Raw genomic sequence first — 25,812 nt, forward strand, 5'->3', positions numbered from 1 at the left:
ACGTACTCATTTCTGGGAGATTGTCCCGATTTTAATATCCCATCCAGACAGTGAACATCTGCAATATTCCTCTCTCCGGGGAAGTTTTGTAGAATTTTTAATATTATGCCTCATCTATGCATGCAGGAAACCATTTAAGGCCATAAAACCAAATCCAATCCTATTTTTGTAACCACTAAAACATGCATCCATAATCAAATTCTGCAGACTTTAATTGAATATGCAGCAAATATGTACACCCCACCCAAATCTAGTTATTAATTTTGCTAGTAATTTTTACTTAAAAAACTTTCACCAGCTTGATACGCTTTTCACTTTAAATGATCCCCATCTCCCATTCAGCATGCCCTCTCCCTGATATTGCCTTATTTTTACTCACGTTCCTCTTCCTTCCTATTTTATCATTTTTAATGTTTCCACCCCCCACTGTTCCTAACATTTCCCCCTGTTTTTAATATTTTAACATATTCTTACCCAGGGGATTTTTTTAAAAATTGTCTTCAAATGGTTTGGAAGACAGACTGGGAAGAGGGAATACAGGGTAAATGTTGGAGACACACAACGCAGGACCATGTTCCACATGACGGCTGACTAGTCATTTAATGTCGGATGTGCTCTGTAAATGTCCAGTACAGAATTTGGTTCCACTTCATTTCTGGTTGTTTTGAGTTCATGCTCCCACACTCGCCGGCTCAGTGAAAAGGCTTTGTGAAACCTTCCACGGAAACACTAAAGCTTAAAGTATGCTTGCAACAAAAGCGGGCCAAAAGTTTTCGGCATAATGCACAATTCAATGTTGGGACTTTGAAGAAACCTCACCGATTTAAATCTGGATCCTACAGGCCCGGCCAAGCCCTTCCTACAGCAGAAGCTCACCTGGGTTGGCTCTTCCGAATATATTGTAAAGCGAATGAGCTGAACAGAACTTTTTGTCTCTTGAAATGGGGCAGTTATGTACAGGAATTAGGTGAATAAACTATTATAATAAAATGTATTAGGGAACAAATGTTTAGCCCTTGTTTCATTTAATTAGTGTGTCAGTTAAATCACATAGCAACATATTATATCCGTTATTTTCAAAGAGTGCCAGCTCAATCTCTCTCTCTTTTTGTTGGAGAACATACGTGGAGCTGGCCTTACCCTTAAAGCATAATAAAGTAATTATGCTGCTCACAATGTGCAATTATTTTGCTAACTCCAAGTTTCGTAAATACGCCATGATAAATAAATGACACGGAACCAAATGCAAAACTTTAAAGCAGGGAACTGGTAAATTAGCCATGTTCAAGATTACAAAGAAGAGGTGAAAAACAACCCAAAACACACCTCAGCCAAGTGCTCAACATCACAAGGATAAGAGTAATAACATCATTTGGGAGGAGGGCAACAGGACACTTCAAAGCAGCATCATTTATTTGTTTCACAATTTCCTGTACTAAAACTAACTTATGATTTGTTAACTACTATGTTGCAAAGCAGCTCAATTTGAATATACTCTTTTAGTTTTTATTATTAATATTAAAGGCACGTCATGAATCGTGTAGTTTGCTGCCGACTGTGAAGTCTCAAACAGACTCGTAGGCTTGTCTTTGCCCATCTGGCAATAGAGTCTTGAATAATGCTTGTAATACCTGAGACAGTGGACTACTCTGGTCTAAGACAACAAGGGCCGCTCTGCCACAAGTCCGTGGGAACCAAATACTCATTTTGGGTGATCAGCCTCTGTGTAGTCAACTGTTTAGTGGGCCAGTAACAAGGCATAATTGGCACAGTCTCCATGGCATTCTGTACCCAGTGCTGTGTGGAGTACTGGCATATGATGCCATATCCCGGCACTCAGTGTAATGGATAGCCATCGTGGAAGAGAGTATGGGGGACACTACCCTTGAACAGCACCATACATCAATATACCAAAGGCTTAAGATCTGACCATGCCTAATTTCCTTGTGCAATTACTCAGTTGATAGTGCTTAACATGCACATTGAGGGATAGGGCATGTCAATCAAACAACTCCAATAGAATAATTGAATCATTAAAATCATTTAATCATATAAGAAATATGTAAGGTTAGGCCGATACGCTACTTCAACACTTTGACCCAGAGATGTATAAGCTGTCCCAAATGATCTCCATAGCAGAATGACAGGCAGACCAAACATATAAACATATAACTTTCGGATCGTTTAAGAAATATAGAAAGAACATTAGTCCAAACACGCATATAAAAGAGAGCAAGGAATGAGATGCATGCTGGAATGATCACCCTTTTCCTTTGTTAAGTACTTTATACTCTATATCACATTCTGCATAGTCAGCAAATGTTTCTCACGAGGGCAAAGAAAGGAGGGGTAAAGCAAATACTTCTGTATTAGGCAGGCAAACACCTACAGATCTGGCTTTAGTTACTCTGCAGAAATACACATATTTAACAAAATGAAGGCATGTCTCAATTAGAAACAATTAAAATGTATCTCGTTTCCAGCTTTTGAGTTTGGAAGGCATACGGCGCTGACAGGTCTTCCTAATATGGTGAAATTATAAAAGAACTTTGTTGTAGCTGCCTGGCACAAATAACATTAATTGCTCTTAAAACAATTTCAGGGGTTCATGTCGCTCAAAGTTAGAGCTTTTATTTAGTTTAGAAACAAATATACCAGGATTCGCTGCAGGATAACCCGAAAAATGTAACGAGCTACAATGATTTACACCAATTTAAAACCGAGAACGGAGTGTCCTTTTACGATATGAGAAATCGGTAATTGTTGGCCTGCATTTAGACCACATCTTCCAAAATGACCAAGCAGCTATGCGTGGCTTAACGGCGGCATCAGATTTTATCCAAAAACAAATAGTGTGCCAAAAGCTGCCTATCCTGAAAGAACATGAGAAAAACCAGAACAGCATGTTTATAGCCTTAAAGGAAAAGGCCTTCTTGGCATGATTAAGCTATTCTATTGTACATTAGAAGGTGCTTAACCCCTTAAGGACAACGGGCGGTCCCAAAACCCATTGCAAACAATGCATTTGTCATTAAGGGGTTAATGAGTCACCGTGATGATGATAATTTGTTATTGTTTCTCTTCCTGCCAGAGATCAAATCTTCCGTAAGGAAATGGTGCATTCTTATTTGGATCTATAATTAAACAATGCCATGCTTCCGAAAAAAACTGGCAGGGAGGGAGAGGGATTTCCACTCAGAAAGTTCCTAGAAAACCTTTTTCATTTCAGAAAATTCTATAAAACAAATTTAAGTTTTTTTCCCCCCATCTGCATTTTGCATTACGTATATTTTGGGTATGAAACATGGTTCTTGATGGACAATCCTGGCAGGATTTTAGGATTTTTTTTAAATAAATACATAGTATAGACAATAATGTATTTATTGTACTAGCAAAATCAGAAGCTGTAAAGATTAAGAAAAACTCTATTCCATTGTCCCTCACGTATAACCCTACTGTATGGCTGTATATGCAAATTAATATTGCAATATATACTGGTATTGATTAGTAGACAAGGGCCAGAGGACAGCGGTGGTGATAGATGTAGCAGTGCCAAGTGACAGCAACATCAGGAAGAAGGAGTATGAGAAGTTGAAGGAGTATGAGAAGTTGAAGGAGTATGAGAAGTTGAAGGAGTATGAGAAGTTGAAGGAGTATGAGAAGTTGAAGGAGTATGAGAAGTTGGAGAAGTGCCAGGGCCTGAAAGAAGAACTAGAGAAGATGTAGAGAGTGAAGGCCAATGTGGTCCCAGTGGCCATAGGAACACTCGGAGCTGTGACTCCTAAACTGGGAGAGTGGCTCCAACAGATTGAAGGAACGACAGCAGAAAACTCTGTCCAGAAGAGTGCAGTGCTAGGAACAGCTAAGATGCTGCGCAGAACCCTCAAACTCCCAGGCCTCTGGTAGAGGACCCAAGGTTGAGGACATCAAATACCACCCACAAAGGTGAGAAAGGAAAGAATGTTTTATATATATATATATATATATATATAATACAAAAGGATGTCAAGCTATTTTTATCATGATTTTTAGATGACAAAATTAAACATTTTGCTAGAAAATATTGAGTCTTCAAGGACTGCTTGTTGACGTTACTTAATGTATAAGTAACTTGTATCCTATCTACATTACACACAACATCGATATTAAGAAAGTAGACATGCATCTTTTTGTTTAGGTTTTCTACAACTCACGAGTGTAATTGAAACTTCCCTGCGGTACTCCAGATGAGATATCAAGGTCATCAGATATGTGAATATCTGGGATAAGTGCTCTCCAGAGATGAAACTGTAATACAGCAGAACAACCCCCACACCACACTGCGCTCTAATAACAAAGGACAGTCCACAAAAGAATGCTATTTTTCCCTTGAGAAGAAAGCGAATGCCTAAAACAACCTCTCATGTTAGAAAAATATATTCTACAATATTTTCATACTTTCTTAACGTGTCGTACGTCACGCGTACATCACGATACTAATTTTCAAAACCAAGTTCAAATGTGCTTACTCTGGCATGTCCTTATTAACCATTTCATATGGAATATAGTTCCAGTTAGACTGGGTTTTGGGGTCTTCTAGGACACAAAGCAAGCATTGGAGAAGGTAAGAGGAAGAAACGGAATTAGGCAAATTGAGATATACATAGAGTTTTCCCAGCTATCGATGAGATCCATAAGTGTTTTGTAAATCGATACCTAGCGGAAGCTGACATGATACGCCTTCAAAACCAATGCCAGCTCATGAGATGAAGCGGGAACTAGAACCAAGCTGGCGAAAACATTCCCAAACACCAGTTCCAGTCTTGATCAACAAAGCCGGCCAGGATCCAACTTGGCCTCTCTATCCATTCCTATTTTAGTTAAACATTGTTCCCCAATATAAATATAAAAAAATTCTCTGTTCCTCATTAGCTACGTTGACCTTGAACGCCATATATATAAGTCATAATTAAAATTTTCATTGGACACAATACATGCTATATTCATACAGATATGGTTTCCCGTTTCTATATACATTGTTGCTGTATTATATACTGTTTTGTATGCATGCGCTTAGGTTAAATGTGTATTTATACTTTTACTTCAGAAAGTCAATGCAATTTTTAAATAATTGTATTAATCAAAAGCCCCCCTCCCTCAAAAAAAAAGAAACAGCTGTCCTTTGTCCTGTAGAAACATTTTGCAGGGCTGCTTAGCCAATTAAACAGACACGGGAATTCCGGGTTCATGACGGATTACAGCATGAAAGCACTGGGAGAACACGAGAGCACATGTATGACACATCGTGCCGACACCAGACAAGCTGTCAACCGACAGACAGTGATTCCCACTGACGTGTTGATCAGATTTCAAAAAGATAAAAATATATAGGTAACTGCCTTGACTTCTACTGTATATGAAGCACTTATTCTCTAAATAACGGGCCGGGAAAAGGAATTGAGAGCAAAGGAAACAAACCCAACCCTGGCACATTTTACCTGCAAGAAGGGCAGAGCTGGCACCCCGTAAAGAAAAAGTTTTTAAAATGTATCTTTTATGTAAATGGGATTCTTTCCGCTCTTTGCACTCGTTTTCCAAAGGTTGATGGTGATGTCATGCAATCCAACCATTGCTGACAAATGTACAAAAAAAAGTGTTTTTGCCAAATTTCCCTAATAGTACAAAGCGTGTTCTTAGAATGCAGAATCGGCCTCCTCATCTGAAAAGGCAGGCGCATGTCCAGATTAAACAGCTTTAGGTGGATTTCTACCACCGTGAGGAGGTGTAAAGACACAAACCGGAAACAAAAAGTTACAGCATATGACTCCCCCCCCAATCCAAAATGGTGTTTCAGAATTTAGCAACCCCAGGCCCAGATGTAAAGAATGGTGAACAGTGTCCTGGTCCATCTAAAAATGACTCCAGGCTTGTAAGCGCAGACATAGAGAAATACCTAAGCCTGCACATGGCTATATGTTCCACGGGATTCATCATGTAGAGTTTATAATTTTTATAATACAATATTAAAACAGCAAGGTTTTAAGCACAAATCAAAACTGGGCATATACCAGGGATAGCTATTTTGATCCCACTGACCCATTTGGTGATTCCTGCAGAGTCTAAATAAGGGGAATTTGGAAACTCTACAAAGTAACAATAAGTTTGGGAAAACCGACACATCAAGGTGCACATTATTTATCCTGGTTTTCCAAATTCCATCACGTTTTAAAAATATTAGCTGATGATGAGGATAATACAGTGTTGCTGCCTTTTGAGAAGGTAATAAACAGATCCTGGTAAACATTATCTCTGCATGAGTGCATTCAATGGACACGCATTCCCTTAGAGCGTCAGGATCCTCTTTCCTGCCTGTCAATTAGTAACCAGACAGCCAGCGTATGTCTTTTGGACAAGTAGGACTAGGTAGGTTTTGGAGCCTGGGATTTATGAACACATATGGGGGGTATTCCTTAATTACTCCTTATGAGTACTCCTTAATTAAGTGTTTCCAGTACTGAAATAAACTGGCTTATTACTGTCTTTATGGTACTTTTAAAATACTTACAACGAGGGAACCTTACTCAACAAAACTGACCCTGTTCGTTTCGCCAAAACCCACATGTAGCGTTTGTGTGAATAGAATAATAGTAAGCGAAAATAAAAACCTGAGCCTTCCAAACTTAATTTTCTTTTTACTATATCCTGAAATCCCTGATGAAAACAGGAAACTTGAGAAGACCTGTAAGCCCCACATTGTTGGCTTTCAATGAATGCTGCAGTAAGACCATTTGGTGGCCTCCTTTGGCAAGCTGCTATGTAAAGTCTTTGTGATGGGCAACCTTTTTTTTTAATTGAGGTTACCTTTCTACATTACGCATGGTCATTAACCAAAACCAAAAGTATGCAGAATACGGACCATGTCCACTCCATCTACCAGCAATCAGGGCTTCTCACCTCTTTGTTTTCACAACCAACAATAGCTGAGCTACATTTATGTTGTGACTCAACTGCACATCTCTAGACACAATGTAACCCTTAAAGATCAACAGTGACAAGTTAAACATTAATCTGTCTTCTCAGCTATTATTCGGATTTAACTTAATCCAGATCTGACTGTCCCATTAACATTCACTGCAGCTGCACAAAGAAGGGATTTTATTTATACAGAACAGACATAACAGCACTTGGTCTACAACACATCCAGCTCCAATTACACATCAGGATTACATTGCATTTAAAGAACTTGATGAGCTCTTTAGCAAATGATGGGTTAATGAGTGCAACGTCCCTGGGTGTCTTTCTTAATCCTCCAACCTTGGCATTCTAAGGGGCTCAGTGAATGCTGGATGTTTAGCAAACATTCTACACCCTAAAGTGCACCCTCTTTAAGACACAAAAGGGCAGATCAAAGCATTCTGGCACTCGATGGGTTAATGATCTACTAAAAGTTATGGCAAGTTTTCTATGAAACCGTTACAGTTTGGTGCGGTAGTACTTACAGGATGGTGGTCTGGGGAGAGACGGTGGGCACATTCTCCAGCATCAGATGCATGCATCTCACCGTGCTGCGAAAGCATAGGCAGCGGCTGGGGCAGGAAAGCGTCGGCTGGGGAAGGGCAACAAATAGCCCCGCTGCAAAGAAAAGCCCCAGGCAGAGAGGAGAGCCTGATTTGAAACGGGTCATCCTGGCACGGGTTACACTACGGGGAAACGGGGAGGGGAGAGGACATATATATATATAAATATATATATATATAAAGGAAAGGGGAATGAAGGATAAAGGGAGGCAGCTACTACACGTCCTGCCCTCGCCCACACAGGCTCCGGTTTGCACGGAGTCCCGGCTCCTCTTTCTTTGGGGCTGTTTCAAAGGATGTGACGCTTTGTGCCCAAAACACATGAACACAGGCGCCATCTAGTGGTGATGTGAAGGAGTTGCATAGACTTTATCTTTTTCTTGCTCGCTACATCAGACAGCTCTGACCTCCAATTTCTTCTTAATACTGATATTTAAATTATGTTAAGAATTGTTGCAGTCAGCGTTTGGAAAAAATGTTTATTTTTGTACAATTTATCTATTTCAGTGCCATAGTTTACATTATAGTCATGGGAAGCAAGGTACCCCGTTTTGACCTTTACAGCTTGGTAATTGGGCATGTTCAGAAAAGAAATAGGCATGTAAATTACTTTTTATAACCCCAAGGCAGGACTGGATTGCGGATAACTCTTGGGCTATCAACCGCCCCCCCCCCCCCCCAATGGAGGTCTCTGATCTGAGTAGGGCTCTCCTCATCTGTTTTTTCTGTAAGTCAATCACATCCTCCATAGATTGCTTTAAATGGCATGCTGCGCCTGTAAATCACAGAGAACCAGGATATTACATCATATCACTGTAGTGGATGCGGGTGTTGCTGAGTCAGGTCAGGGCTCCCTTGCAACCCTTATGAGGGTCCCCAAGCTACACACAGTCACACACACACATACTAATACAAACTAACATACTTACATAGACTAATGCACACACATACACACACAAACATACTTACACACACAAACTAACACAAACGCAATACAATACTAGCACACATACAACCATACTTACACATCCCTCTAATGCACACACAAACATACTTACACACATGAACAAACTAACACAAACACACTACAATACTAGCACACATACAACCATACTTACACACACCTCTACCTCTGTTGAGGAGTGAGGGGGTCCATACATACTAACAAACAAACACATACTAACAAACAGTAACATACACACACACACACACAGTAACATGCTTACACGCGCACAATGACACACTTGCACATAGTAACATACACATATACACTGAGTAGCATACTTATTGGGTGATGTGCCTGAAGAAGACACCTAGATAGTCTTGGAAGCTTGCAAGCCATTATACCTCAGTTTGCCATCTTTACCAAATTTGCACTGAACAAAATAAAAGCATTAAATGAGCAGTCACTTGACTAATGTGGGAATCTCACGGGGGAAGGGAGTTAGTTATTTTTAAAGAGTAGAACAATCTTGGCTGAGATGTGAAAATCAACCCATTTATAGTAGCCAGATGCCTAAGAATTGTGAGCCCTCCTTCAGGTGAAAATTCCTTCCATAAAAACCTACGGACTATATTTAAGGTATTCTTATACAAGTTAAATCTACAGAGGAGGTATTTTATCTCAATGAGTTTGAGTTGAATATTTATAGGTGTCATACGTCCTTAAGTCATCATTGCTCTGGCAACGAAACAGATGCCTGGTTTCAACCAATGTGCTTTGAATTACGATGTACATTTGGGATATTCAAGAGGACACTTAATCAGGAAAGTTAGATGAACACAAAAAGTTTTTTTTGCACAGGAATTTCCAGATGCAACAGTTGTTATTGTGAAAGTAGAATGAATGATGATCTCAGCCGACTTTACCTGGGATTCTAAAAAATGTTGTAGGTCATAACATCTAATATAATAGCATCTGATCATCTTCCACCAGGGGTCCCAATAATGTCCATCACCAATATTGCCATTGATATATTTTGTGTCATGGTGCAGAATGATATACAGAACCAAGATTTTAGGCATAGTTTTGTTTTGTGTTAGTCCATGTGATAGATGTTAAAGCGTAGTTGGTTCTGAATGAAATCACACCTACTGCCGTCATCATATCTCACTGCTCCTGACATTTGACAGCAGCTAAGAACCATTCAACCCACCTAGCCTACCCACATCAAATTGCTGATCACGGTTAGGCACACAGTACTAGAAATGTTTATTTTAAAAACAAAAATAAGATGCTTTGTAAGAGGAGAGATGGGATCCAAATGTGTTGACCCTGTTTAGGACATACTTGCAGCGGATAGAAAATTACCAAAATGGGTTTTGCATAAGTAGCGTGGGACTTATCAACTGATTTAGTTTTTCTTTTCTTTTTGTTGAAAATCCCCAGTGCATGGTTAGATACCCGACATGGAATACTGTCCTACATATTAGCTATTTCGTTTTTTACATATTAATATTAACTAAACGTATCTTTGCAAATAGTCTGTTATCTAGGACCGCTAAAATGCATGTATGTTATATTTTATACAAAAAAGATACTTTTTAAGTTCAGGCTGTAAAAGTAAAATAGTAAAAGTTATTGAAAAAGTTAACTACTTCCTTAAAACCAATAAAATAAAAAAAGGTAAGGTTTCATAGCAATAAAATCAAATCTCACCGCGGAGAGCAGAATAACTCCTCAACGGTTGCTCAGTTATAACTGCTCAACTGCAACATATTTTAAGATATTTAGTTGCATGTCCTGCCAAATTAAGCAGGGTTTACAGATACACACATATATATATATATATATAAAGTCCAAAAATAGTGGCACTTGAAAACCGAACTTGTTTGTGTGGTCATTTGCAAAGTCCCTGGAGTGCTGGTAACTATTTTTGGACTTTATATTATTTACTGCGCAGTTATTTGGCACCGGGCAGAAATTTGTCATTTGGAGTGCAATTGTTAATTTTGGACTTTATATATATATATATATATATATATATATATATATATATATATATATATATATATATCCTATTAAATTATTAATTTAAGTAAAAGTAATTCACTTTTTGAACAATTAAGAGTCTTCGGTAATAAAACTGACCAAAAAAGGTACAAAGGTATATGGCAGAATCAGTCTGCCCTTTTCAGGTTTTGCCAATTCACTACATGATGTCATTATATAAACATTGATATTGACGCTGCATTTGTTAGTACTCGTATTCTAATTACCCCCCATCAGGCTGCAAATTTAGTTACATGCTCGAAAATTACAAAGACTCGAAGTACATTATTGTGGACAAAACTGGCAGAAATGTCTTTTTGCCTTAACCTGGATCAGTGTGATTAGGGATTCCGATGGTCTCCACTATTTCGTTATATAATAGATGTGGTGTAAGAGCTAAAACTAAAAATATAATGGCAATATCTGGGAATGTATAAAAATAAGTACAATTTCTAATTCATACATGAACATACATATTCATAAAAGATACATGATAAATGCCACCAGAAACAAATGTGTTGCTATGAGTGTGAGCACACATGCATTATTGTAGAAGCCCTAACGCGTTTCACTAAAATATCTTCTTCAGAGGGTTATTCAAGTAATAGTCTAGGATTTCCCGGTATTGCCATTTTAGTTTCTTCTATCGCTAATACCACATGTGTTACATCATACAATTTTTTTTTCAAGCTCTAGGAACAGCTTGTTGTTTAATGCAGCTTTCCTATTACCACTGGTGCCGGTCTATACCAAGTTTTTCCTTAATTCATTAAGTTTACTAACTTTGTAATGGTGTAAAATGTGTGCGGGGGAGAGGGTGCATAATCCATTTTCCTGTAACCGGGCCATGAACTTTCTGCATTGAATTACTATGTATACCCATTAAAAAAGGCCGCCTAATAGGTCAGCTGCAACCTTTATTTTTCAATAAATATCCAACGTTCTTCTCTTACATTGTGTTTCTTTTGTTGTTTAACTACAGGTGGCCTCTAGAACCTCCATCAAAAACAGGGATTGGAGATTTTACTAATTAGCAGGATAATTACCTGTAAATATCAGCAAATTCTTTATATCATTTGGCAGATTGCTAGCTTTACAGGCATAGTCTGACAAAGTAAGTTAAGGACAATTCTACTCATTTCTTCGCCATTTTGAATCCACAAACAGCAAGGAGTTCTAATGAAGTGAAAAAGGTAATCACCACTATTGTTGTTCCAGATTCCCTGTTTACTTCTGCTTTTGGTGACATCAGACACCAGCATTGGCCTTATGGCCCATTAGGCACCGATGTAGCCTGCTTTAAAGCCAATCCATGTTTAGGCAAAGCTACCATGTGGCACGCAAAGCATTTTTCCTGAATGTGTTATGTTTTTAGAGTGCATTTGATTTATTAAAAAAAAGAAATCCCTCCATTCTCAAAATGTTTTTTTTTGTGCTAGAGGTTGACATAATGCCTCCCAAAGACAGAAGGTAAACCATACGGAATAATGTAACCATATTATGTGAGAAATCCTCATTGGTGTTATCATTGAAAATGCTAGAAAACACTGGGATGATGAGAAAAGCAAAGACTGAGAGACAGAAACAGAGAGAGCACTAAACGTAAAGTCAATAACCGAAAATGTTCCAAAAAACCAGGCCCAGTAACACCAATGCACCCGCCGTCCACATCATTAAGCAGTATGCAGTATTATTTGTCAACAATATACTGCAGCTCTGTAGACTTTCTCTACGCATTAGCTATATTGTACAGAGAGAACAAACGTTACCCTATCAAGACTAATTAGTTATACAAGAGAACACATTGCAAGTTTAAGATAACTCACCTATGACACTTTTAGCATACTAGTGTATATGCCCGTTTTTACCATATTGCAGATACATTCCTTTTCTTCCAGGATGATGCTCCCCAACACCCTGTATCTCCTACTTTCTGATACAGGTTCTTAAAGCCTTGTGACTTTACAATCAAGTAAATGGTCAGAATGCTCAGAATACAGGTAGACGGAAAAACTGTCCTCAAATGTTTTTTTTTGGCATGGGGAGCATGCTGGTTGTTACAGTCCTAGGTTAACCCTAGGGCAGCCCTACCATTAATACATCAGAGGTCATAAATCCTCTGTAGTCCAATAAGACGGTATAATAAGTGGACTTTCAGTGGGCGGCAAGAACCTTTCTTACTTTAATAGGAGCAACGAATGGTCATTCAGAGGTTTTCTCCTGCATGAGTAATGTATAATTAAGTTAATGAAAAGACTATACATAATGCAGCTTGACCCATCTTACAGAAGAAGCTTAGCAGGCTGGACTTGTATCGTAAGGACTTGTATAGTAAGGCTAGCAATGCATTAGACGGGGCTAGACTCACGGAGGGCTAGTGGCATGTAGGAGCGGACCTAGCCCCAGACAGTACAAGCAGTAGGAGGGTAAGTGTGCATGATCATACGCCACACTCCTGCCAGGAGAAAGAGGACGCGACCTAGAGATCCAAGGAAGCAGGGCTTCACTCAGAGATCTTCGAAGAGTTCCCACATATAATTACACATAATAATCCTACTTTAGTGACTAAATCCCGATGTTTAAAATACTACATAAATGTAACATCTAAAAAAATGAAAACTCAAAGGACGTGAAGACTTAAAATATTAGCTGAATATTTATTTGCTGCCGGTACATTGATTAAGGTGAAAATGTTGACGGTTCAGAACCACTGTGCTACAAATGTGGCAACACATTATTTTTTTTTATTATTATTATTATTTCGAGTAAGATGTGTTAACATCCAGCATGACAAAATTTGTACAAAGTTCACAATTTAAAAATGAAGTATCACAGCAACTTGTGATTCCACACATTTATCGCAAAATTAAAATGTCATTAACAGATCCATGCCGTGTAGTACAAAAATAAATCAAACTTCAGTTCCACAGAGAGCACAATAAATAGTTTATACAAAATTCTTTCTTAATAAATGATTACTTAAATTAAACTTCGAAATGAATATGAACAATACATTATAATAAATAAACTTTGATGACTCACAATAATTTCATATGAAAGGTCAGCATTCTAATATGTGACATGTTGTGATCCCTATATAATAGTCACAGATAAGTTTTTTTTTATTTGATATCATGTACCACCATTCGATGAGCAGCAAGTTTGTGCTTAAAATCCCTTTCCATTGTAAATAGGTGATAACAATAATATTCCAAACCGATACTATCTATTATTCTACTGAAAGCATTACTATAGAGGCAAAAAAGCCGCAGACACAATGCAGTGGAAAAAAGGCAAATGCCGTTATTAACAATGAAAGCCCTGTACGGAGACTAGGGTGCCGTGTGACATGTATATGGCAGAAGGTGAACATCAAGCACCTTGTGTCAGCTTTTGAGCATGGCAGCTACAAGCACAACAGAAAAAAAAGAGATGGTCCTTCACAGGTAAGATACTGCAAAGCCCCAAGATAATTACATATTGTTTTGTCCCAGCTAGTTATTAAAGTCATCTTGGAAAACTGTAAGCATTTGTACAGTGAATTTTATAAAGTGCTGCTGGGATATACATATATTTATACATATATATATATAGAGCGAGGTTGAATATTGTAGTAGAATATTTGTCGTGAGATCCCTGTAACCTCCCATATTATTGACAGAGCCATAGCGGCTTCTCGGTATAATTTGTTCAGAATTAAGTGTTGCAAGGCTATTGACACACAAAAAAAAAATTGCACACCTCCATGTATTTATGGATATATAGGACAAGGTAAGTGCAAATTGTCAACTGGCACATTGTGGGGACAATGACCCTGTAAGTCCTAAATTCTGCTAAAAATATTTTTTTTTATTATTATTATTTTTTTTTTCTAAAAAAACCCTCTTTTATAGCAAAATCCTAAAGTACAGCGTACTTTTCTGCATAACATCAAGACATGGAAGGAAAAAAGATATGTAGGTTTGAAAGTAATGTTGACATCCTTTAAAAACACAACACATCTTTTGACATGACTTAGATGGCGTTCGTATGCATACATATAGTGCAGTATTGGAAGAAAATAAATAATATTCGAACATCTTCTGTTAGTTGTTTGAGTCCTCAAAGACTATACAATGCCTGGCACTGAATGCCCCTTGGGGACTAAGTATGTTAAACTTAGCTAGATTAAAAAAAAAAAAAAAGAAAATAAGTGCTTTTGAAGTCTGATCATAAAACATAAGTTCGCATTGAATATTTATACAGGACAAATGATCAACTATCATACACTGTTCCGTTAAAAGACAAGAACAGGACTCATGATAAGCTAATGGTGAAATATATTTAAGAGTTAAAAGGTTCAAAAATGATATGGTCAACTTTTTTTTTTTTTCTTCTAAATTTCATGTTGGATTTATCTCCCAGGGATCAGAAACAGGTTTCGTTTTTTTGTTGTTGTTTTTTTTTTTTTTTTTGCATTGATTTGTAAACCCCGTGAAATTAAAGAACAATGAAAAAGGCAACATAAAATGTATAAAAAAATAGTGTCTTTCATCCTCGATCAAAAATGCAGGAATCCAGTACAAGTACAATTTTGTTGTTCTAACAGGCAGTTCAGACGGAAACAAATCGATCCTGGAGTGAAAAGGTGGTAAGTGGCTATTTCTCCATAGTCTGTTTGACAAAAAAAAAAAAGATCAGTAGGAATTATTCTCATTGTCCACGTCTTCTGACACAGTTCCTGCAAAAATGATGTTCCCGGAACCTGTAATGCGTAGTTATGAATGAAAAGTGCTTGTTGAGCTGCTTTGTTTTTCCACTCCGAACTCAGAACTTGATGGTATTTTCTTTTACAGATTATCCAGAGTTTTTTTATTTTATTTTTTTCCCCACAGAGTTCAAAAAAACTCATTTAATTGCTCTGGCCTTATGGTTGCCTTCAAAAGCCAAAAGTCCCAGCCTACATCTTTAAGCGTTCTTAAAAAATAAAGACATTTCACATCAAATTTTGTTGTGAAACGATATACGCACCATATGAATTAGTCAAACCTCGTAAAATCCTGCAAAATGAGGCCCGTCCTTTGTACATAGAAAGTGGTTGCAAGCGTTCATAGTTGACGACCTCGCCAGTTCGAAATACTAAAACATCGATTCACAAAGCTTAAAAAAAAGACCTACACTCTTAAACGTTCTTCGGCTTCCCTTTTGTTCAGAAATATATTTACCTCAAAAAATGTGCATACATTAGCAGCTATAACATTACATGGCATATCACACAATGTCAGCTTATATGAAAACGTACAAAATGTGAATGTATTCAAAAACTATTCAGCAGTTACTATTTTGAAAGCAAGACATAAAATCATCGATGAAGTCTTGTAAGCATAACACTGTTTTAAAATGAAATAAATATATAACACTTTCCGGTAAAATTACAGCAGCAGGAAACAAGAGGCGTCCTTTATTCCCAATCAAAAACCTCTTCAGACTTGTATCCCTCGTACGGCCTGCTTGATATTTTCTAGTAGCGCCTTATTTTCCGGGCTCTGGTAACGATCTTGATTTGTGTACATATCCGTCAAGGTGGTCACGTAAGCGTCGAAATTTTGTTCGTTGATTGGATCCTGTGAAACATGAAATAATAAGTGATAATGTCCTTCTATGGTTCTTGTTATTATTTATTGTTTTATATAGCGCCTTCAAATTCCGTAGCGCTGTACAATGGGTGGACAGAACACAACAAATAGTATGTAACATAACAACTTGACTTACAGAGACAACAGGTGTCGAGGGCCCTGCTCAAACGAGTTTACAGTCTTATGTTATTTAGAGAATAATTCCAACTATAATTTGGGGATATGTTTTTTATAATATTATATATTTTTTAATTAAAAGCACATTTAAAACACAAAAAAATGAAATATAGTATACTGGAGATCTCTCTCTCTCTAGAACCAATAGTTACAAAAAAAAGTCATATAAATATGGGTTTCAATTTGTGGTGTTAAGGGATAAGGGATGAAGAAACCTATTTTTATAAGAAAAGTAGATTTTGATTTTTTTCTATTTTTTATACCATTAGTAAGATCAATAAAATACAAGCAAAAATGTTCCTTGGAAATGTATTAATGTAACAATGAATGCTGATAAATTGTTCAAAATGCATATAAAAGCTCTTAGAGGGCCAACATTCATAAACTATAATTTAATAATTATTTAATAATGATTAAGTATTTATGGTATATTCAATGTAAGCACCACCACTCAAAACGTAATATTGATGTCACAATGAAACAATAAGTTGCCCATTATTACAAATGAGGGAAATAAATTGGCTTTCGGATCACACACAGAATTGCATGATAGCAGTCAGTCACTTACCATATGCGGAAGCTGAATATTAGCAAGACTATGGATTAGAGACTGGCTTAGATTTGCCAGCTCATGGAGAAGAGACTCATTTTGCTGTTCAATTACTTTGTTCTCCTCCTCTATGTTCTTCAGGTTGCTCTCCATCGTGGTAATCTAAAATGTGCAAACATGCAAAATATAACATAAATAGTTACGTGGAATTAATTAAATTAATTCCCTACGGCTTGGAACCCCTAATTAGTAAATGAACTTTTTTTGAACATGCTGTTTGGTGTGATAAAGGTGATTTTGATGGATAGATAAGTCATGTGTTGAAGCTTTAAGTAATGTTTTATATTGAATGAATATAGAACTCTATTTTTTTTGTGACGTTTGTTGAATACCTTGGCAATGGGTAATGTTTTTAGTGTCAGATCGGCATGCAATGCATTGCTTTAAAACCCCAAGGTTTAACCCCTTAAGGACAAGGGGTTGTAACATAAATCCATTAATGACAACGCATTGTGAGTCCGTACATGTACAGGCTTTACCGTTAAGGATTACTAACCTTGTTACCCTTTCTAACTATTCTTCCTTTTGTAATATAAACGTGTGCTAATGGTATGTAAATTAAATAAAATATGTCGATTAACATTTCAGTATTATATGAAATTGTAAAAATAATGAGTTGTATCATTCTATATTCATATAATAGAGGTGATATTATACTTAAACGGTACTTAAATCTTTGACCATCCAGAGGGTCTTGTTATTACATAGTGTTAGTGCATCTGTCTATATATTTCACTTGGAACTGAAAAACCTATTTGCTATTTTATTCTAAAAAATGTCTGGAGTTAAAGAAAAGAGAATGTCTAAAATGAGTGGTTTTAAAATAGTTGTGTGTGACTAAGTGATGGATTTTAAAGTCTTTTTTATGAACAACGTTTATTCTTCAGCGGCTGAATTTCGTGTAAGTTACATGGAACAACCACACAACCTCCCCTCCCGTGTAACTTACATGAAATTGGTATTCATCAACACAGGGTTCTTGGCAAGCAACAGGACGCTCGTCCAGTACCTATTGGGAGGGAGCAGAAGCTGAAAAGGGGGCAGAGAATGAGGCAAAAGAGGTGGAACCGATTCACGAGCAAACAATTCATATATGGCTGCCATAGCATTTCATATAGAGGTCAACGTTAGAATAGCCTCAGGGCTGTTCTAACCATTTCATCTATATTTTTTTTCTTAAAAAAACTCAATGCCAGGTCTTCTGTGAGAAATAAAATTAAATGGGAATTTCAAAAATCAGCGGTGTGTTTATTTTTTTTTATTTTTTTAGTTCCACCTCTTTGTATTGTAAAATCATAACCACTAAACTCTATAAAGCAAACAATAAAACATCATTCTACATTTGAATCACAAGTCTTTAGAAAGAACGACAAGTAAAACTCATGATCCATATAATGATAAGTTATTTAATTATTATATTTACTGTGCCGTTATCGTCTAAGGTTATTTATAAAACACTTTTTTTAGACAACTTGTTTTTATTATGGGTTCCACTAAAAAAAAGCAGATCTACTCTCTTTATTTAGATAGTTAGTGCCACACAGCTTAATGTAACACTTCTATCGAATTACAGGTAAATGGTTCTCATCCTCACCCTTACCCTCCATGTAAGGTTTGCCTGAACGGTTACTACATAGATTAATACATCTGATGTCTTGGTTGATGAATACCATGCAGCCAACATGATTATGTGGCCACAGAAAGCGGTATCTACAAAAGTACAGATGCGTCCACGTATATGTCACGTAATGATGTAATTTAGACATCTCATGCACATGCACCTCACAAAGCATTGCTAGTGCTGACTGTCAGAAACATTACATTGATGATGTATTTAATGATTTTAATTGTATAGTTCTGTTTACGCTTACTTGGGCTATTTATGCAAAAATAAGCATAAATGAAGTTCACCCCGTGATTCAAGGGTGAATTTCACTTGGAAATAATGAACTGAGCATGCATGAAGTATAGGTGAGTATGAGAATAAAAGCTTTTCTGGAGTTTCTGTCCATTATTTTCATTAACATGTTAGTGGCATTTCAAATAATTAACGTATTCCTTTTAGAACCGAATATACAATCATAAAACGGTACCATAGTTAACATGAAATACAACCCAATTAGTACATTCATTCAGCTCTCGGATAAAACCGTTACCTGAGTTCTCAGCTTAATCATGTCGGATTCCATCTGTGAATTGGACTCGTTGAGTTCTTTGATTTCTTCATCCAGTTGTTTTATTTCCTCGTCATTTTCAATGCCTGAAAAAAACAAGGGGAACAAATGGCCAAATAATATTTACATTGGACAATAATTTTGAAATAATATTTACGATGGACAATAATTTTGAGAACATTTTGATAACTTAAGTTTATAAATTGTAATTTGGAGCACACTACATTTTAAGTAGGAAATTCATAATTCATAATACACAACATATTTTTAATATAACCTGATGATGGTAATTCCTGTGACACCCTCAATATCTACTCAATCTGAGGCCTTGAATAACCTCCACAAGGCATGTTTTTACTATTTACTCAGAACACCAGCCAAAAAACATAATATTTGATTTAAAGTCCAGAAACTAGAATAAAGAATCTAGCAAATTGTTTAGGAAGCAATCATTTGGATTAAAACCAACATGTATGTTACTATGTCTCAATGAAAACCGACAATTCCTCATTGATCTAAAAAAAAGCAGATTCTTAAAACAAGTTTGTGATACCCTTTAATGAGCCAACATACAGTAGTAACAGAACACGTCATCTAAAGATGCCTTTGGCACTTGTCTGGCACTATCTACGGTATTTCTTCCAATCACGATCACACATAGATACAACATAAAATAGGAACATCTAATGATGTGTATAAAAGAACACATACCATTGGTCGCCCGCTGCTTTATTGTCAGCATTTCCTCCCCTGATAATCTGGCTTTCTTCATTGCTGAGGTGGCTCTTGGGCATCCCGACAAACTGTTAAAATTAACAAAGTGACAAAATTTCTACATTAGAAGAAGTGGCATGCAATGGTCTGTTCTTATTTTTTGTTTCACCTAGGAGGAAATATTTAGTTTCAGGTTGGGCTCAGCATGGAGCAATCGCTTCATCCATAAGAGGGTTAATAAGTGGTTTTGTGGTTTTTAGACATAGTTATAGAAGAAGAGTTACATCCTTAAAACTGCACTGTTTGTTGATGGAAAGAAGAGTAACTTCTTTTATACCAGCAGCCTGACCACAGGAGCTGGAGAGCCAGAGGCTGCATGTGCCTGGTGATGAAAAGAGAATTGGAGATTTCTCAAATATCTTACTACTTTTACTACTCAAGGGCTGGTAGACAAGGATATCTGTATTGGCAAAACCAACAAAATAATCCAAGATAAGCCAATTTTTCAGAAAGCTTCAACAATTGAACACATGGAACTGGATTCTCTATTACAGGCACATGCAATACTGATTTTTGGAAGGATAAAACCAGGTTTTAGAGAGCACAAAGGCCCACACGGCTAAGACAACCTTTTTTAATCAGGAAATCACTTTACGTATGAGTTTTGGATCATTTTTTTGTTATGTGGTGTGGTAGAATGGAGAGGAATCAGTTGGTTGTAGCGTTTTCGGCCTGCAGTAAACACAGAGCTGCCGGTACTAAAAAACTATTATGTGGCTATAATAAGGCCTCATTGCATGTGCTGGTGAAAATACTGGAAGCTTCAAATAGCAAACCCAACCTGACATCAATAGCACTAGAGAGCTACCGGAAAAAGTAGTGTTTTCTATTCTTTGTAGAAACCTCTCATGGAAATGTCAATGTCTTTCGGAAGAAGCATGAAGTTCAAGTTCAAATATCTCCTGGCTGACATCATGACACATGCATTGATATTTACCACCTGAAACTGACCACAGATCTAGGTGTAAACAATGCTTTTTCAGTGAAAGTTTAGTATAGATTAGATACAAAATTAGATACAAAAAAAATATTTTTTATTTATAATGAATGCTTTCGGGCCTCAAACACATACCCTCTGAAATGTAAGATGTCTTCTTCTTCAGAAGGTATGAAGAAAAGGTTTCCTAGTGTGTGAATATATATGCACTGTACTATGTACTACATCAATCAAATTATATGTGTTTAAATGAAGATAGTAGATCTATAATTGATCTAGTTTTACACCGTGTTTGAACAACTATTTGCAAATTCATATATTAAAAGTGATTATAGGATACCATATTATTATTATTATTACCTTATTATATAAATGCTGGGTATTAACACAGTTTTATTTTTCTGGACATGATACGTTAACATTTTAAAATGTTCAGTTGAAAACTCTTAATTGAATTCTGGAAATCATACTTCATGAGATCATAAGCATGCGATGCGCACAGACATCCACCAGCTGCCGGAGAGGAGGATCCAGGTCCCCTGCAGCGCTGCGGGGGATCTGGATCTTAGTCTTGCAGTCAGATCTCTATTTGAGGTCTGATTAAAAGATGACCCCGAATATAAGACGATGATTATTTTTCAGAGCATTTGCTCTAAAAAAACCTCCTCTTATAATCGAGCAATACATTATTACATATAAGTATGACATACCTGCGATGCGTAAGGAAACTTCCACTGATATGTCCAGATCCGTCACACCCTGGGGTGGGACATGTCATGCCTTCATTCTTTCCAGATTTCCAAGAGAACTGGGACCCATTCAAGTATCCATCTTTCTGTCTCTTAGCTGCCAGCGGGCATCCTGACGCACTGCGATGTGATGCATACTTTCCTGTAACGTGACCTTGGCCATCACAACCAGGAACAGGACATCTGGTTGAACAGATAAAACAGATGTAAAGTACACTTAGAATTTTCAAAATACACAATCTTTTTATATTACTAATCTTTAATATTTAGGATTATCTAAGCTTGGTTCAATTGAATGGTCATATTAAGACCAACAACAAGTTAATTATAACAAACTTCATATAATAATACCTACTGCTAAACATTACAGAGCATGTCCAAGGAACACAGAGCAATGAGGTTGTATTAATAAAGGAAACAATGGGGAGTATTAATGGTTTAATGTCCAGAAACTGTAAGAAAGAAAACATTATTAGAAAGATGACCCCCCACAACTTTCTTATTGAAAGAAAAAAAGAAAAGATCTGAATATAAGATGACCTTATAGGGAAAAATGTGGGGTAGTAGCAAAAGGCCACAAAGATGTGCCCCTATCTGAACCAGCTTGGAAAAAGGAGCATAGACTAGGAAGGACTGTGGGAGATCATGCTGCATTATGCAGCATACATTTTGTGAAGTGGGGGGGTCACATAAGTGCTACGTAACCCTTTGCGTATGTGTGTCCACGTATGGGTTTGAAGTTCAAAGTCTGGTAAGTCTTTGAATGCATATAATGTGTGCGGGGGCTAAAGTAGGCAGAGGAAGCGCAGATTCAGCAAAAGTGCTTTATCAGAGGATCTGAGACTGATTATACAAGGAGGTTGTTTTTTCAGATGATTTTTTTTCTGAAATAAAATTGTCTTATAATCGAGCACATAAGGTAATAGCAAACAGGATAGTTTACATTATTTTAATACATTTATGAATATGGTTACCTGATTGGTTCCTGGTCTTCTTTGTCTTCTTTGCTCTGTGCTATCTTGATACCACTTTTCTTTGCTCTAGGACAACCTGAAAGACTAATTGAAACAGAAATGTTCTTACTAGACTTTATTAAAACATTTATTAGCGCTCAAATAAAACACACAGCGCAGAACATGGCAGTTCAAACAGTCTATCGTGTGTATCCAACCATACATGTCTAGTTAGGAACCGTGTCCACTGGATGGCTATTGGAGGTTTCTATGATCAGTTCTCGCTTGGAAATACTGTGATACTTTGCCCAAAGAAGGAAAAACACTCAAAAATCCCCCATATGGTTGAGAAAGGTAGACAAAGGGCATACATTTGTTTCCTGTAATGTTTGCGCTACAGATAATATGCTACATTAATGTAATGTAGACAACATAGCAAAATTGGGTCTGGACATTTAAAACACACCAGTCCACTAACAAAAGTGAATACATGCCTTGTGCATCTAGAAGATGGGTCCACTGGTCATATACCTTGCTCGGCAATTAAAGCTTAGTAGTAAAGATGATACTTTCATTTTATTGAACTCTCAGGTTCATATTTTCCTGATTTTTACTGGGCAGTTTTCAGTAGAAGCAAAATTCAGTCTGAGGCTTAGTAAAATTAAGTGTTTTATCAGTATGTTTCATTATTAAGAAATGTTTCATTATGTTTCATGTTTCACTATATGACTGTGACATGCCATTTTAAAGTAGAACCCTTATGTCAGAAATGTATACTTCTTTATAGGTACCTCCTGTGGGAAGCATAGTTTCCAGTAATATGCCCAGAGCCATCACAACCAGGAGTTGGACACCTAAAGGAAATATAGAAACACAGAAATATATGTATATAGTGATTAATAAAATTAATAAAATACGGACTATGCTAACATGTTAAATAAATACTTAATGTGCTGCCGATACATAATACAAAATCAGACATTCTGTGATGACCAGCTGAACTTTCTAGATACAAAAATGCGAGTGTGCTGCCGAAATACTACAAGCTAATTGACTAGTGAGGTCCTGTACAGTTGCAAATGCCTAATTTACTTTGTAAACCTATGTAACGTTCCACCTTTTTGAGTTGGCCCCCAAAGAAGTATCCACTTCACCTAAAAACTCAATTTCCTCATGGATTATATCCATTTTTCACCATGGTTCAGAAAAATGTTGTTTCTTTGTATAGATTAAGTTTAATATTTTTATGATATGTGTGGTAAAGACCTGTTACATGGGCTGTAGATTGGCAAGATTGTAAAAAAAAATCTAGATCAAATATACACATTGGATTATATTTATCTATACATGGGAAGAATAAAAATATTACATTTGTTACTTTTAAAAAAATACAGTATATCAAAATATGCATTTTGCTGATAACTTACATACTAATAATTCATATTTACATAATATAGGGGAATCCAAGATCACTAATCAAGGTGGGGTATTTTGTAAACCACAAGGTGGCATTGTGGGTTCATGTATTTGTCATTCATTATGTAATCTTAGTACATGTAACCATCTGTCAATTTACCAGATTTAGAAATAAGCAGAAATAAGTGTGGGGTGTCAGATTCGGGGTTTGGAAAGGTGTTAGCGCAGAACACTAGATCACTAGATGTAAATACATTGCCATAGTATTCCCCCTAGACAATTATTTCTCAAGTGAAAATGAATTGAAAGCACAGACCTGAGTTACACGATAAAACCTCTAATACACTACAGAAATAGAATGATAGTTTTAGTGTGTTTTCTTTTATTTAGGAATTTTGAAAATTTGGAAATCTAGTACTTCACTTAGCCTAGTGAAAACGATAAAATATAAGCAATGTATTTAATTGATAACATACTTTTCGCCAAATTATATTCAATTGATATGTTGTGTTTTAAATTGTATTATTATTATTATTATTATAAACCAGTTTCCAAAATTATTCAGTTTCATGTTACAAGCAATGTTATAGAGGAATATGTTTGATTACTATACCAGAGAGTGCAATTAAGCACCTTGGAAAAGCCAGCAGGGTGCTGTGTTGTATAGCTAGAGACGTTAGTAGAAGGAAGAGAAAGGTGGTTTGGGCACTTTATAGATCTCTGGTCAGACCTCCTCAATCTAAGAAGAGATGACGGACTGATTAAGGTCTGAGGAAAAATGGGCAGATGAATTGGGCCGAATCTTTCTTATCTGTAATCTGTTTAAGCTTCTTGCAGAAAACACGTGGGAGTGTGTTAGGTGCTTCTTAAAAAGATGTTAAATTAAGGTGTGAGTAACTATAAAATACACTGATTTATTTTAACTAATCATGAATGGAGCCCTCTGGGATTGCCAAGGTGATCCAGATAAGAATGCAGGGTTTCCACGAACAACAAAGTTAGCTATTTTGATTCATACTTAATGCTGATTCCCAGGCTTGGCTATCTGAGCTGAGCTGTACAGGGCATGCAAAGGCCCAATGACAGAAAAGCGCCCCAAGACTGGCTGTTGGGACATCGACAAATACTAGATAACCCCAAAAATAGCCTATAAACACACAATGTACATCTTATTCAAACTTGAAGGTTTTCCTGTCTGCTTCTTTTATTGCTGTCCTGTCCCTAATCATTCAGACTCAGGACATAGGGGTTACGCCATTTTGGCATCCCTCTGCCCTGTCTTATACACTTGCTGTTAAAAGAATGCATGTATTCTGGTATTCTGTATTTTCTTCCTCCGTGTAATGATACTACAGTAGTTTCTGCTGCCTCTATTTAAAGGGGGTGTATTTTTTGCTGTAAAATGCCCACTAACGGCAATGGTGCTTGTTCAACTTTCCATCCTTTCATGTACAGTTATCCAGTGGCTGTTCCTCACCAGGGGGACTAGAAGAGCCACCATAAACACAAGACATAACACTAACTGGAGTAGATAATGATACGTTCATTTATAGTGTGCATATGTCTTGATTTTAAGACTTGTGTATGTGCTTCCCTGCTTGCCTTTCACAGTAATTATTAACAATCTCCAGTGTAGCCTGGGCATAAAATGAAATTTGATCATATTACTCTGCGTTCTCCCCTGTGACAGTAGAACCGTATTCAGTGGGGAATCTGGTATACAGTGACACAAATACACTGTACCCCAGAGGAAATTACAAATCCCTGCAATACCTCATCTCGTTCTCCCAGCACAGATCATTTGTAACACAATATGCGGTGTTTAAATAACAAATAAGAATGGCACTGATTGTCACTCT

The 25,812-nt window shown here is 36.8% G+C and overlaps 2 protein-coding genes across 2 annotated transcripts in view; both read right to left on the reverse strand.

Moving 5' to 3' along the window:
• The window catches only part of PXDN (peroxidasin), a 65,467-nt gene extending 57,686 nt beyond the window's left edge, over positions 1-7,781 (reverse strand). Inside the window, exon 1 of the mRNA XM_053459010.1 lies at positions 7,479-7,781. Within this exon, the coding sequence (XP_053314985.1) occupies positions 7,479-7,663 (185 nt within the window). The 5' untranslated portion in view covers positions 7,664-7,781. The remainder of the gene's footprint in view (positions 1-7,478) is intronic.
• An 8,229-nt stretch (positions 7,782-16,010) lies between these two features.
• MYT1L (myelin transcription factor 1 like) overlaps positions 16,011-25,812 on the reverse strand; it is a 172,516-nt gene continuing 162,714 nt past the window's right edge. Inside the window, exons 18-25 of the mRNA XM_053460856.1 lie at positions 23,329-23,391; positions 22,559-22,642; positions 21,546-21,767; positions 19,836-19,927; positions 19,107-19,210; positions 17,900-17,959; positions 16,909-17,052; positions 16,011-16,151 (exon numbers count right to left, since the gene is read on the reverse strand). Of these exons, the coding sequence (XP_053316831.1) occupies positions 16,011-16,151; positions 16,909-17,052; positions 17,900-17,959; positions 19,107-19,210; positions 19,836-19,927; positions 21,546-21,767; positions 22,559-22,642; positions 23,329-23,391 (910 nt within the window). The remainder of the gene's footprint in view (positions 16,152-16,908; positions 17,053-17,899; positions 17,960-19,106; positions 19,211-19,835; positions 19,928-21,545; positions 21,768-22,558; positions 22,643-23,328; positions 23,392-25,812) is intronic.

The sequence above is a fragment of the Spea bombifrons genome, chromosome 3 (genome assembly GCF_027358695.1).
Source record: "Spea bombifrons isolate aSpeBom1 chromosome 3, aSpeBom1.2.pri, whole genome shotgun sequence".
In the NCBI taxonomy this organism is placed as follows: domain Eukaryota; kingdom Metazoa; phylum Chordata; class Amphibia; order Anura; family Pelobatidae; genus Spea; species Spea bombifrons.